This window comes from Ascaphus truei, chromosome 1 (assembly GCF_040206685.1).
Source record: "Ascaphus truei isolate aAscTru1 chromosome 1, aAscTru1.hap1, whole genome shotgun sequence".
Lineage (NCBI taxonomy): Eukaryota > Metazoa > Chordata > Amphibia > Anura > Ascaphidae > Ascaphus > Ascaphus truei.
This window is the reverse complement of record NC_134483.1, coordinates 389,348,068-389,363,197: the sequence shown is the minus strand read 5'-3', so window position 1 is coordinate 389,363,197 and position 15,130 is coordinate 389,348,068. Positions and strand designations below refer to the sequence as shown.

Here is a 15,130-nt window from a genome sequence, read left to right as displayed (position 1 = left end):
GGTTTCCAGCTAGAACAGAAGTGGGGTACCGTTGGCAGCTCTTGAAAGTCAAACAACCCCTTTTTAGTACCACGTGATGGTGAGGCAATGTCATTTTGGGTGACTTCTTAGAGGAGATAGTGAACTTTGCTGTGGTTGAAATTTAAATAAAAGAGAAGGTCTTCCTCTTTTGTTCCTGATGTCAGGGGGCAGATCAGCATCATGTGACTGCTACACTGCCCATCACATGGCCCTGAGGTCACAATGTCAGACATGCCAGCACTCCAAAGGGTCAACCAGCATGTTCACTAACAAGAATGCAGTAATAACTGTCAAATCCTGGATGATAATTCTTCACATCTTGCTTTATTACAGTGACTCACAACAGGGGTTCGGGAACACTTAGGGATTTGTGAGGTGTCTCCAAAAGGTCCCCCCCCCCCCAAAAAAATGTACTGGCGTATTCCAGGCACTATAGTGGGTACCAAAGCCTGTGTGGGGACTGTGCACTTAGTAAGGCCCCAAACTACACTGTAGCACGGGTGGGTAGAGCTCTCAATTACAGCAGGAGCTTCCAAAGTCGCTCCCCATAATGCTTTGCATTCACAGTGGCAAAACATTGTGGGGCATGATTTTGGAAGCTCCCACAGTAAATGACAGCTATACATGTACCTATCACTGAAGTCATATGCAGATAAACTTCATCTAATGGATGAATGGGAAAAGAAAGTTCTAGCTTTTCTGACAAACTGCTCATCCTGATGTGTAAGTATTAAATTACCAGAGTGTTTGTTGTGCCGATTCTATATTTATCTTCAAAAAGTTTTTGTGACCTTTCTTTTAATTTACCTCAGATCCCAATTAAATATATTCATACTAAGCCTACATCAACACCATAATTTAGGAATCCCCAGACACATATTAAATGTTGTTGTTTTATTTTTCCCCAGGGCTCAGAAAAAAACCACTTCTGTCTCCCTGACAATAGGTCCTTCTTCCCCAAAATCTGGAATAACCACGACAATTATCCAGCCCATCTCGCTACATGGTCAGCAGGTATGTTCATTATATCAGTTATCAAAGGGAATACGCTTATCATTCTTGAAAACATAAACTTATGTATCATGAAAGATATTGAAAATACTAGGGGCCAGATCCCTAAAGCTCTGTTAACTCATAATATGACCTTACCTAAAAAAGTAAGTGCTATATATATTCTTAACTGATTAAAGTGGATTTGCGCTGTTAGGGGGAAGGCCCCCTTTGCATATATTTAGCACTAGCAGCCGGTATAGTTAACACAATGATTTAACGTTGCGTTATTAGTCTTTGAAGATGTGCTGTAAGGCATAACCTCACGTAAAGTCACGTAACAAAGCTGGGTGGATCTGGCCCTGAGTAGAGCTGGGCGAAATGTTGGACGGAATTTGATCCTGCCACGAATTGTCCCTGTTCCTTTCCGCTGCGGGATTCTAGGAATCGGTCTCAAAAAGATTTGCTATTTTTTCCAATTACTTAAAATCCGTGCGACGAATTTGTAATCCGCACCTGCAAACGGAATCCGAATTTGTCAAACAAATTATTATGGGAGGATTATCTAAATGTCAATGTGAAGACGTTCTGCGGATTCGGATTTAAGTTGAATCCGTCGCTGGATTCTTTGAAATCTGTACGGCCGAGATGCAATGAGGGATTTGAAGTATCCGGGTGACATTACCATGAAGTAATCCGACGGCGGATTTCATTCCGCGGATCGGGCCTGGGCAGCCCAGGAAAATCTGAGGAACGGATTTAGACAAGTCAGACCATCTCTAGCCCTCAGTCTTGTTGGTACATTGGTTCTAAGCAATACCAACATTGATTCTATGATGCAATGGTTGCCAGGTGTCCAGTATTGAACCGGACTGTCCTGTCTTTGAACACACTGTCCAGTAAAAAATGAGAGGTGATACTAGACATGTATGTGTCCGGTATTACCTCTCTGGACATTGTGACCTTACCGGCTTGGGGGGGCTGCCGGATTTCCCCCAGCAGGGAGAGAGCAGGGCTGTTGCTAAGGGGCTAGGCAGCTTTTTTCATCCTGATTGGCTTCATTACCAAGCAGCAGCCAGGAGGAGGTGTCAGGAGTCCTGGGGGTGAGGCCAAGGAGAGGAGGAAACAGCATGGAGTGGAGAGAGGTGAGAGGCGTGTGTCTCAAGTGTGTATGTGTGTCTTGAGCAGGTCGCACCTATCACCATTGTGTTCAGTATTTTTGGAGACGCCACCTGGCAACTCTAGATGCAATCAATTATAAGCACTAACAACTGGCTCTGAGTTTGGATACAGCCAGTGGTGCGACTGTGTCTACCGGCATCCTGTGCAATTCTTCCACCAACTGCAGCCCATGGCTGTCTGGCGTCAAATGATGCCGCATTGCCATGGCAACCGGGTGCTACGTGATGTCATGACGCTACGCATCGCCATGTTGCCATGGTAACATGACACGCGTAGTATCATGACGTCACGTATCGTCCGGTTGCCATGGCAACGCAACATCATTTGACACCAGACAGCCATGTTCACTGCAGTTGAACGGGGATTTGAAGGAGAATGCCAGAGTCGCCGCCGCACCACACCACCCGCATCCCGCCGCCACCCGGAGATTGACAGCGGCATCAAGTAGCCCGGAGGTAAGCGCCTGAAACCAGAAGTCTCCGGGTCGAAATTGGAGAGATGGCAACCCTGGATACAGCTCATAATAACGCTGCGATCTTTCTTAGCTTTATAAATATTGGAAAATCTTACAGTTTTGATGATAAGAATGTTTTCAGGGACATGCAATGTGTGGCACATCCATAACATTTTGCTGAGCGTGTAAAAGTGCTTGTTTCGTTCTCTAAAAACCTCCAGCTTTCGTGGATTGTCACGTATGTGCAAAGGTGACCTAAAGTCATGCAAACATGAGACAACATGACACGAGGGGGCTGACTCACCTTGGGCCTTATTTGTAGTCTATGGAAATCAACACACTGGCTCTGTGCTGGCTGCAAAGCTAGTGACTCTGAGCAGCTTGAGCACTTTTATGCATTAACGCTTTAGATTTTACAGTTCCCAAAACATTAATTCTGCAGCAGTGGGTTAGTCAATGATGCCGTTTGTGTATCTATATATTACCACAATGCAGAATAATAAATGCACATCATACATGACAGTTAATAGGATGTCTGACATCATATAACTGTAAATATAAGTGAATGCCTTCCTTTATTATACTTGGCAGCTCATATTTGCTACCAGCACACAGTCACATGCATGTAGCAATCGTCTAAACACATACATTGGTAAAAGATTACTTGTTTATTTGCTTTATAAGGTTAGAGAAAAGCAATCCCCCCAAAATTGGGGTCTATTTATCAAGGGTCATTTGGGCAATACCAGAGCAAAAGAGGTCTTTTTATCTTGCATATAGGGTATTTTTAATGTTTGCGAGTTGGGGTTTGTTAAAAAGCTTTGTTTTACGAATCTGGGACTAAATTCAAATATACCAGGGGTGTATCAAATTGTGTCTGTATGCCTTCCTTTCCCTTCTCATTGCATCGACAAGCCTGCCAGGTGTAATGTAGCATACTGTACATCTCTCGGACTAAAAATCTATGCCAAATGCAAGAAACCTTATATTATTTAACTGTTATGTTTAATGCAATGTAGGCAGGGCGTCAAAAAACAAGTGTGCATTAACTAATATCCCCTTACACACCAACAAACGAGAAGCACCACATTGAGGTTCTCATCAAATGATTTCGCTCTGGGTTTTTATTATTTATATTGCTTTTCAAATGACAAGTATCTGATTAACCCCTCCAGTGCCAGAGGGACCTGCCACCTCCCACAGACTCTCTAGCAGGCAGGTGGCAGCTCTCCTAAGTGGTCACGCGGTCGCTTCCGGTGATGCAAACAGAAGGGTTCACGGTCGGGTGGCGAATGCCCACTAGAAAGAGTCAAACCCTGCAATGTACAGGGCACCTGATAAACACCCCAAGGGTGCCACCTTTTATGATGTACAATGTGCTTATACAGGCCACTAAACGGTTTAACACAATGAAACATTATTTTCTTCCTGCATTACAACAAACACACTGTATGGAGTATTTCGGCAACCATAATAAGGTAGTGTATCGATAGACAGCATAAAAGTATTTTTAACGGTCTACTGAAAATAAGCAATACATGTGCATAAATGTGAGTATCACAGATTAGATGTTAAAAGATCCTATGCCATTTGCAAAGGCCTTCTGTTTTTTTCCCCGTTTGTGTAAGTATTAGTAAAAGTACAAATAGCTAAAAACAATACAACTTACTTTTATATAAGAGGGATCATGTCAGTAGCATTCCTGCTGTAGGTACCCCAGAGGTAGCGGATCTTGCAGTGCCTGGAAGCCCTTCCAACACCGAGTAGGATCAATTCACTGAAAATTAATATAGTGCTCCATTTTTAATCGGTGCACAATTGCTGTCAAAATATGGGCACCGGCAAAATATCACGCTCATTGCTGACCACATACAACTTCAAAGGCACATTTAAATCCCAATAAGTGTTTATTGTTTCAGATAACGTCACTCATGCATGTAGCAGTTTGATTAAACAATACCATCTATTCACAGGTCCAAAGTCCTACTTCATATCTGTACCGCCTAGATAGGTCCAGCACGTCCAGCGTTTCTGCTCCTGCGTTCACAAAGGTTTGACTTTCTCAATTTGTTATGTTGCAACTGGTATCGTGTGGATTTTTCTATAATGGTTATAATGCTAATAATCTGTTTTTAAAGCATGCCTCTTTGGGCCTATACCACCATGCCCCTTTCCTCTGTATTAGTTGACATTATGAGTATGGATTCAGGTTGTATGTGTTTATTTCTTTGTAAAATCTGTTTTTTTTATCAGTGCTAACAATGAAATAGAGTTGACACGCATTTGAATTTGGTGTTTATTGGTGCACTTTTCGTTTGTAGTTTGCACACTCCCTTGTGCTGCCTTTGTCTCCAACCTGTGGACAGGCTGCGACAAGAGGTTGAAATTAAAAAGAAATTATGCCTCATTTCCAGTGTTTATCGGTTCTAACTGAAAGTGCAAGACGATGCTGAATCCCTAATTATAGTGCCATTAATTAACTATTCTGCCCCTGGGTTTATGTGTTTAGTATGAACTTGCACTATTGAGAATTTAATTGTAGTTGCCAGATCTTTCACCATTCATCATAAATTGTATATACATATATATTTTTCCTTATATAGTACAGCACTGACAGTATACACACAGCATTGTAATAGACTTTTGCAGGCACAATCTAATTTTGGTGTCCATGGCACAGGGAGATAAAGTGACTCACAAAGTGTTGACATTTGCACCAGACTGTCCTGCTTCAAAGTTAGTGTCGTTTTCAGAGTGATTGGTAGATATTCTTGTAGCTGTGAGAAGTGCATATCTGTGCAGAAAGAGCCCTTTTTTGCTCGGATGTGCTGGTTCCCGTATTCTGGAAGCCCTTCTCGCAGGTCCAAACCGTGGGAGAAAGGCTTTTTTTAGAAGCGGTTTCATTCCGGCTCTCGAAATCCAAGCGGTACGACAGAAATGGCTCAAACGCACAACTTTGGCAAAGTCGCTGGAATTCTCGTAGCTCCATTAAGTCAAAAAGGCAAAACCGCTTCAACTAACTCGCTGGTTTTCTCTCGCCAAATCAAGGCTGGGAGATAGCCACAATAGGTGCGGATTTGCATAATTACAAATAACTAAACTAAATAACTATTCTAATTTATGCCCTTCTACACAACTCTCTTAACATTTTTACCCCTATGTAAATTGAATTACACACAAATACATTACATGCCTGATTGTCTCACTACATGACAAGTGGCTTGATTAAAAGTAAATGCCTTATTAGCTGCCTATGTAAAGCCCCATGTTATGGGCATAATGTCGTTTTGTTTTTAATGAACATTGTTGAACATATATATTTTTCAAAACAATTGTTTCCCCCAAAAATATAATACAAACTCAATTTATTTCCTGACATATTTATTTGATTCGTGTTGTTTATTGTCTTTCTGTTTATTTTTATGTCGAGCCCTTTTGGGTGCTGTTTGTGATATTATGTTTATTCCGCTTCAAAACTAAAACAGAACAGCACAGTGCGGATTGGCTGTTTAACCCCGCGTACTGTCTATACGAATACGGATAGTTGTTGAATGCATTACTGTGACAAATTGCACGGTTAGCTAAAGGACAAACTCACAGCGACTATCATTCCTTCCAGTGTCTTTACTCACTGAGCCACTCCTTCAGCCTTCACTTTGTTTATCACTTCTTTCCCGTCAATTTATTGCATGTGTCAAAAAGGCTTACTTTTAATTCCAGTTAATCCGTAATGTTTCTAATAACGACATTAAAGAGCACCATCACTTTGGATCTCGTTGTTCTTTCCTTGAGCGGGGTTTCTATTCATTTTCCCCCTATTGAAGCCAGGCTAACTGGCCTATACTTCGATTGTAAGCTCTTCGGACCAGGGTCTTCCTTTGCCTTATGTCGTCATTTACCTGTTGCGCTTATCCCCATGTTTGCCATTTATTTAGCTTGTATTGCAATGTTGTAAAGCGCAGTGTACACTGTTGGCGCTATATAAACAAAATGATGCATTCATAGTTACCGGCCTTTTCTCTGCATTAATTAGCACGCCTGTACTCCCATTCATAGCACTCTTTTGTGTATCTGGGCCTTAAAGTGCACAGTACCTGACACTGCCGCTCTCCTTCCAGTCCTCACAAGATTACAATAAAGCACTGACCTGCATTTTTTCATAAGCCTCATGCCCATTCTATTTAGTCAATCCATAAACATCAACATTTAACAAGCTTCACGGCTGCTATGTGTTAAGCTCCTTAGATACATGCTGTACCAAGGCACCTTGCTTCATTTAAACTGAGCTAGCAGTAACCTTGTCTGCCTAATATACTTGTCCAAAATTCATCAAATGAAAATGTGTTTATATTACATTTGATGGTGCTGCTAAAAGAGAGACTGTTCCGCAGCAATCCTCCTTACGCTTAGTTTTTAGAGCTGGAGGTCCAGCGGAACTAAAGCGCTCTATGTTAGCTCCAGGGAAGCCCGGTTTCCCAAACACTTACTGGGGAAGTTTTACAACTTCCTCCAGGGGAAACAAAATGGCCGTTAAATGTCGAGGGTACTGCGGGCCCATAGGAAGCAGCAACCTCATTCGCTGCGGATTCCTGTGTGACGGCCATTTCATTCACCGGGAAAAAACACCAGTAACTTCACCGTTAAGTATCTCGGGAACCGGGAGGTCCCTGTAGCTGATCCATTTTGGAAGATCAGTGCTTCCAATCCCGTTAAAAAATAAATAAAAAAAAAACATGTAACAATTCGGCGGGGTTTTCTGCTTGAAATGATAGCGTGGCTACCTGGTTTAAATTAGTAATGCCATGTGCTAATGAAGTTTAAAAAGCTTCTTGGTGGAACATAAAGTCTGATTTCATCCAAATACCTGGTTTCCCATGTCATCAGAGACTGGCTCTCTGTCTGTAAACCGCAAACATTCCAGTGAGGATTGGAGAACTGGGAAAGTCGGTCTTTCAAAAAAAAATAATATATATCTATATATATATCTATATATCTATATATATATATATATATATATATATATATATATATATATATATATATATATATATATATATATATATATAAAAACATCAATGCAAGTGAATGCTGAGCGTGACGTAGTCTTGAAATACACAATGAAAGTGCATTTTGGGGGAAATGCATGTTTTATTTCGATGCCTCGTTAATTATATGGGGTGATGCCAGCGATGTTTCTGCTTTCCAAATGCAGGAGCTGCAGAGTATCACAGCGTCGGAAGGACAGGTGGTGGTGCTTGAGTGCAGAGTGAAGGGCACGCCTCCCGCAAAGGTCAAGTGGTTCAGGCAAGGAACTGAAATCCAAGACTCTCCTGACTTCAGAATTCTTCAGAAAAGTAAGGTTAAAAATGCCCACCTCCCTCAAATAACAGCGGTCAACGTGAGATCGGTTTGGGAGGCAAATTGAGTCAATCCCAAATCATATCTGCGCAGTACATATCGGGTATATTTAGATTGGATTCGTCGCTCCGCTACCTAGCGACAAAGCTGGTGCAAAAACAGCACCAGGATTATGTAACTAAAACAATCGCATTGCTGCCGGTTTTGTACTTTTGCAACCAGGAGACTGATAAATACTCCCCATAGACATCTCTGTTTCCGTTTTTATCGGGTACCCTAAAACATGGGTTAGCAAACTGAGGGGCACGAGATTTTCTGGGGGGGTCGCGGCTCTTACAGAGGCCCTGCACTCTTCCCCAAATCATTTAAATTAAATGCCGGGGAGTGTGCACGAACCCTCTGTTCCATTGCCTCGTCTCCGGCGGCTTCTGGTGAAATGACGCTGCGGGGGTCACATGGCGTTGTGACTTTAGAAATGCCGGAGACAAGGTAAGGCGGTTGCAAACGGGGGGGGGGAGAGCAGGCAGGCGCAGAGAATAAAGTTTACACACCCCTGCCCTAAAAAGATTAAATAATACCTGCAGAGTAAGTCAACATGGTTACTGAGCTATCTCCTGGGTGCAAAATTTGGTTCATTAGTGCTGTCTGCTTCCTGTCCAGCAGGGGACACTGTCTTCGATGTATATCCTTTAAGAGCAGAACCTTCAAGTGGCTATTGTTCTGTCTGCTAATCTCTTTGGAGCTGGAGGTGTTGACATGTTTTCACTGTATTACAGGCCTCTCAGGCACGCAGGCAAAATTGTTAAACTAGGCTTGTTTTTAGAAGCAAGGCACAAGTGTGTATATATTACACAGTTTATGAAGGTTTGGTTCACCTTTTCAGCACTAACATTTTGAGGCACATAAAAAATGTAAATATGATCTTATATCGGGCACACCAAAAAACATCTAACTGTGAATATGCGGAATACAGTATTTACTAGGAGTCAAATATGCTGTTTTTGGGGTTAAAAGTGATGCAGAAAGAAGTATTTTCATTTCTGTTTCATACAGTACACAATCCCCTCTACTCTAAAAAAATAAATAAAAAGATGGAAGAAAATAAATTAAAAAGTAATTGTGTTTTTCCTGCCTTTTTAAAAGGGCAACCTCCTATCTTGCTGCAGCTACATCCAAAACTGTCTGTAAGCTTTCTATGTTGGAGAATGTTCCAGTGAAGATTCCTGCTGCCCAGGATAGAACACCATGACAGAATAGAAACAAATAAAGCTGACGTTCCAGTCTAATGACCTTTATATGGGAAGGCAGAGCCAATAAATAGTGAGGCCGAGACAAGCAGGGGATGCGGGGAGAAGAAATGCAATCCATATAGTCTACCTGATTCAATGGCAATTCTTAAAACTATCTGGCAGTAATGCTCTTAATTGGCAATTCTTTAATTTGATGTGTTGAGCTAAAAGTTGATTTTATGTTCTCTTAAGTAGTTTGTATCTCTTTTGTCCACTTTGCTACATATTGCAGTTTGGGTGGGGGGGGGGGAGGGGGAGGGGTTGTAGGAGAGGCTAGGGAGGAATTTCAAGATGTAGAAATTGTATGTTATTTTACACTTTTCTTTGCATCAACACACACACACACTTAGCACGCACACACTTAGCACGCACACACTTTGTATGTAAACACAGCAAACACACTTTGCACACACACTTGGCACAAACACACTTAGAACACACACTTAGCACACACTCCCACACACTTAGCACACCATACACTTAGCACACACACACACACACTTAGAACACTTTACGGAAACTTGATACATAGCACCACGCCAAGTTAAATTTACTGCAACTGTCACAGCTGGACGCAGATATGTTTCTATGGGAAGATTTTATTCTTATATACTGTAATAATTCAAGTCTTCTATGTAGGTTACTCTTCTGTACATGTAGCTACAAAATCACCACTAAGATTTTATTTTGATCAATTTTTTTTCTATGTTTTTCTCTCTCCATGTTAACAACAGAACCTCGATGTGCATCGGAACCTGGTAAGGAATAAACCAATGAATGCCATTTTAAATCCTGTTGCTTTTTGTAGGAAATTATAACAATGTACAGAAGTTAGGATAGAGGAAGGTACATTGGGAACTTCAAAATAGAAACTTAATACATAATCTGCACAATCTTTGACCGTTATAATGTGATATGATGACATGATCTCAATATTTCCCTGTGTTGTTATAATGGTAATAATAATGTATCATCCAAGGATAGAGTTGCCATGTGTCCAGTATTGAACCTGATTATCCTGTATTTCGACACTGTCCAGTAAGAAGATAGAGGACATGTATGTGTCTGGTATTACCTCCCTGGACAGAGTGACCTGACCGGCTTGGGGGGCCGTGAGATTTTCCTGAGCAGGGAGAGAGCAGCACTGTTGCTAGGGGACTGAGTGGCTTCCTCCATCCTGATTGGCTGCTGCAGGGTAATGCAGCTAATCAGGAGGTGGTGTCAGATGCCTGGAGGTGGGGCCAAGGAGAGGAGGAAACAGCATGGAGCGGAGGGAGGTGTGTGTGTGTCATGAGTCATGTTGCACCTTTCACCATTGTGTCCAGTATTATTTGGAGAAGCCACCTGGCAACCCTAGACACAGCCAGTGCATGCAGCACTTTGCGGGCACAATTAGGGCCCCATGTAAGCAGCGATAAGCCCCTTATCGCCAAAACAGCCTTCTGCGATTCAGTAAGCCCCGATAAGCTGGCGAGAAGAGCAAAAATCACTGGGGTTTTTTGACCAAAAAAAAAATCAGCAGACGTGCAGCGATAAGCCACTTTTCGCCAGCTTTTTAAACACGCTCAATTCTATGAGCCCCAATCAGCTTATCGCAGCTGTTCGCCACTTTAGAATTGCGATTTCTTCTCTAAATCGTCCCGCCACAAAAAGTTGGCAAGAAGGTGGGGAGAAGCTGCGATGAGCAGCGAGACAGGACTTAGAAAATAAAATGCATGTTTCCTGCATCGGATTGATGCCGGGTCTCTGGACATTCATATCAGCACCAGAGACCCCCGGCATGAATCGGATGCATGAAAAATGCATTTACAGGCAACTTCATTACCTTAGCGGCTAACCGCTAAGGCAATGAAGGGGTTAACCACCCGTACCAGGCTTATTGTGGGTAGCAGGGGTGGGTGAAGGTGGTATTTGGCCCTGGGTGGGTGTTTAGGCCTTGCGGGGGGTAGCGGGTGGACTTAACCCCTTCATTACCTTACCGGTTAATACCGCTAAAGTAATGAAGGGATTATCCCCTCCCACTACCCACCCGGTAGGCCTAAACACACATCCTTGGGGCTACTACCCCCTTCACCCACCCCCGCTACCCACAATAAAGAAAAATACACACACACACACAACAGCCCCACTATCCACCTTCTAGGCCCCCAATAAACCGTTACAATATCTAATAAACACCAATACACAACCCACCCACCCCCTGTGCCCCCACATACTGTAAAACCATGATTTATTTTGTTACACACACAATTAATACCGCAGGCCGGCGGGTGTCCCGGTGGTCCTGACAGGTGTCCGCAGGTCCCACAGTGCACCCCAGGGGGTACCCACGGGTGTCTGGGGGTCCACGGGTCATTCCCACGGGTGTCTGAGGACCCTCAGGTGGTTCCCACGGGGGTTTCGGAGCCCTCGGGTTGTTCCCACGGGTGTCTGGAGGGCCCTCTCTGAGGCATGCGAATGTGCTCATAAGGGGTATTTTTATTTGCTGTACACTAGTGATGTACCGGGTACCCGTAAATTACCCAGTACCATGCCTACCCAGGCATATTTAAATTACCCGGAATTTACCTGGATCTGGCCCAGGGTGCTGGGATTCGGTGCCGGTTAATTTCCATTCTGCTCTGCTCCCTCGGTCCTCCTCTTGGAGAATGGCAGGAGCAGAGTACCAGAAGACTTACCTGAAGCCATGGCGGAGGGTGGGGACCACGGCGACATCCTGGTGGCGGTGGGAGCAGTGGAAGACATCCTTCAGGCAGTGGTAGCAAAGAACGACATTCTTCAGCCAGTCGGAGCAGGGGAAGACATCCTTCACAGTCAGTGCCGTTGGGAGCAGAGGAACATGTGACTGGAGCAGGAGCGTTACTATTGGACAGCTGGAGAGGAGCTGTACCGGAAGTCGGAAGACGAACTCCTCCCTGGCTGTGCAATAGTAACGCTCCTGCTCCGGTCTTATGTTCCCCTGCTCCCATCGGCACGGCTGTGAAGGATGTCTACCGCTGCTCACACCAGCTGAAGAATGACGTTCTTGCTGCCACCGACTGAAGGATATCTTCCTCTGCTCCCACCGCCACCAGGATGTGGCCGTGGTCCTCCTCACCTCCGCCGCGGTCCTCACTCTCCGCCACTGGCTGCAGGTAAGCCAAAACTACCCGGCCGGGTACCCGGTCACTCGTCCGGGTAATTTTTTATTTATTTTCCCTGGCGTACCCGTTACCGGTTATCTGGTCATTTTTTGGTATAGAACAGTAAGGACTTTCATATTGTATCATAACCATTGTAATATTTGTTTAGGGTTTGGGAAATGGACAAAGCCAGCCCGATGGATAGGGCCTGGAGTGTTTAGCAAGATCTCCCTATGGGGAGTAGGTGTTCTTTTTATGAGTTTGTTTTGCCTTAAAGGGACATTATGCCCAAATGTTTATATGTGTTGTGGAGAAATCAAACCACTCAACATTTGGTTTACCCTGAAACTGCACGTGTGGATTATTGTCTGACCATGTCTACAGGTCTTCCTGCCACGCCCCTTAATTACTATAGCGGTTATTAACCGCTACGGTGATTAAGGGGTTAGGGGCCATTAGATTGTATTTTTTTTTTTGTATTCTTGCTGACATCGGAGGACTTGGACCTGGAGTATGCTGACGAGAATGCCCTCCATAATGGCAGGATAAGTTGAATGTTTTATTTACTTTATTAATGCTGGCTGGCTAATATTTGATTTTATAATGGGCAAATGCACTATTATCCATATGTGGATAATTGTAATTTTGCCCATTACTGTACTGTATGTGTTTAGGGGGGTTGTTGGGGGTAGAGGAGGTGGGTAGTAGGGTTGTTGTGTTTTTAAATATTTATTGTGTAGAATTGTGTAGAATTGTGTAGAATTATTATTAGCAAGAATGGGTGAAGTTGGCATTTGACCCTTGGTGAGTGTTTATACCTACCGGGTGGATAGTGGAAGGGGTTAACCCCTTCATTAGCTTAGTGCTATTAACCACTAAGGTAATGAAGGGGTTAACTCCACCCACAATCCCCCCCCCCGCAAGCCCTAAACACCCACCAATGGCCAAATTCCACCTTTCCCCTACTCCTCTACCCACAATAAACATTGCACTGGTAGTTAACCCCTTCATTGCCACAGCTGTGTGGTGTTTTGAATAACCCTGGGAGCACGAGTAAGAATAAAACAGTTTCTGGAGTCCACTCATCAAAGAACATTTGCTTCATCTAAATATGTTAACAGTCGGAAGCCTAAGGGCTACAATTCCATTCAAAAAGTAACTCACAGATCACTGTCCTAAGAGAAATACCGTCCCTACATGCCCTATGAATTAATGCAGCCTGGGGATTCCACCAGCAGCAGCAGACCTTTCTCGTCACTGCTGTCTTCTGTCTGGCTAATGTGTTGTACACTCTTTCTGTCTAGACGGAAATCACCCAGTATCACAATCTCCTCAGACTGTTTTGTGAGTTAATAAACAGTCGAGTTGTTTAAGACTAACATCCTCGTTTGTCAAATTACCTGCTCTGTTCTCTTTTATGCTCATTTTGACACAATGCTGATTGAATCCTTCAAAGAAGAGGCTCTTATGGAAAAAAATGAATCATTGGCCAGCTGTTGCGTCTCTGGCCATTACTCAGCTGTCTAGATATAGCCGTAGAGCCTATCACATTACTGCAGTGTATTGTCTGTTTAGTGACATAAAAAGAAAAGCGGTTTTACTAGATAAAAAGGGTATACATGTTTAAAACATCAGCATTTACCCTTTTGTTCCCGTCCTTTGTAAGCAATTTTACAAATCACATGAGTTTAGGTCCATATTCATCAAGCGGCAATGCAGGGCATCGCAGCCCCATCCAGCGTTATCTGCCACTGACAGACGGATCAGGGGGCGATACCCCGCATCACTGCTTTGTGATTCACAGTACCCCTTTACTTGTTTGTGATGAGGATCGCCTCAGCAGTTACTCACACCTCCCAGTATCAAGCAGACTGCTGCTTGGTGCTGGCTACACGTATTGAATCGATCCATGATCTGGTCACCTAGCAGCAGCAGAGTTGTGCCGCTCGTGTACTGGTTCCTCGATCACTTTGGATTGCCCCAAGATCCCTCAGGATCCCCAGCAGCTCTACCCCTGCATGCTCTGCCAGGGACTCTTAAAGACTCCCCTATTCCAGCCCCTCCTCTCCAGAGTCCAATGTCATTGGCTTGTCCATAAACAAGTTACATACAGGGCAGTGTGCGTCTTTGCTGCACACACTCACAATTGGGTTACATATAGTTGACAAAAAGCACACAATTCTCAATTCATAAGGAGATAGTGACTTGTCCACTGTTAGTAGGGACTGATACTGCCTTGTGAAAAAAGGTCAGGACAGGACACCGTAACAATTTACAAAAGGATTAGTAGGACCTGATTTTGCTGTGGGAAACAAAGTCTGAAGAAGACAGCGTAACACTAAGGAAAAGGGTTTTTCAGATCTGGTTTTGCTTTGTGAAACAAGGTCTTTAGAGGACAGTATAACACATTGATTTTCAACTGGGGGAGGGGGTGTCACACCTCAAGGGTTCTTCGGCCAACAGGCGAGGAGAGCTGGAACAACTCTCCCAGGCCCTGCGCCTTGGCAATTCCCACTCCCCATCTCCCGAGCAGTGGTGTGGTGGTGGCATCTACTCCTGCGTTTACTTCAATCACCACCCTCCTCCAGTCAGTGCTGGAAGTTGGGTCCAATGCCCGACCTGAGGAGGGAGCTGTGAACTAGAACAGTGCAGTATGGGAGTAGAGGCGTGTGTGCGTGTGTCTGTGTGCAGGGGGGGAGGGGGCAGAGAGGAAC

General features: G+C 43.8%; 1 protein-coding gene and 1 long non-coding RNA gene across 4 annotated transcripts in view; one reads left to right on the top strand and one right to left on the bottom strand.

Moving 5' to 3' along the window:
* Positions 1-932: 932 nt before the first annotated feature.
* PALLD (palladin, cytoskeletal associated protein) overlaps positions 933-15,130 on the top strand; it is a 187,812-nt gene continuing 173,614 nt past the window's right edge. The window contains exons 1-4 of one of the 3 annotated variants that reach the window (XM_075611686.1): positions 933-1,035; positions 4,621-4,698; positions 7,860-8,001; positions 10,029-10,052. Coding sequence is in view for 1 of the 3 variants with exons in the window: in XM_075611669.1 (XP_075467784.1) it covers positions 10,016-10,052 (37 nt within the window). In the remaining 2 variants the exon portion in view is untranslated. Of the gene's footprint in view, positions 1,036-4,620; positions 4,699-7,859; positions 8,002-9,353; positions 9,417-10,000; positions 10,053-15,130 lie in introns of those variants that run through there. The other 2 variants (XM_075611678.1, XM_075611669.1) reach the window with 2 other exon arrangements.
* Positions 9,876-13,925, bottom strand: LOC142501651 (uncharacterized). The gene is made up of 2 exons (XR_012803530.1): positions 13,817-13,925; positions 9,876-10,049 (listed from the first exon to the last, which is right to left on the bottom strand). It is a non-coding gene; the product is annotated as an uncharacterized LOC142501651 (long non-coding RNA).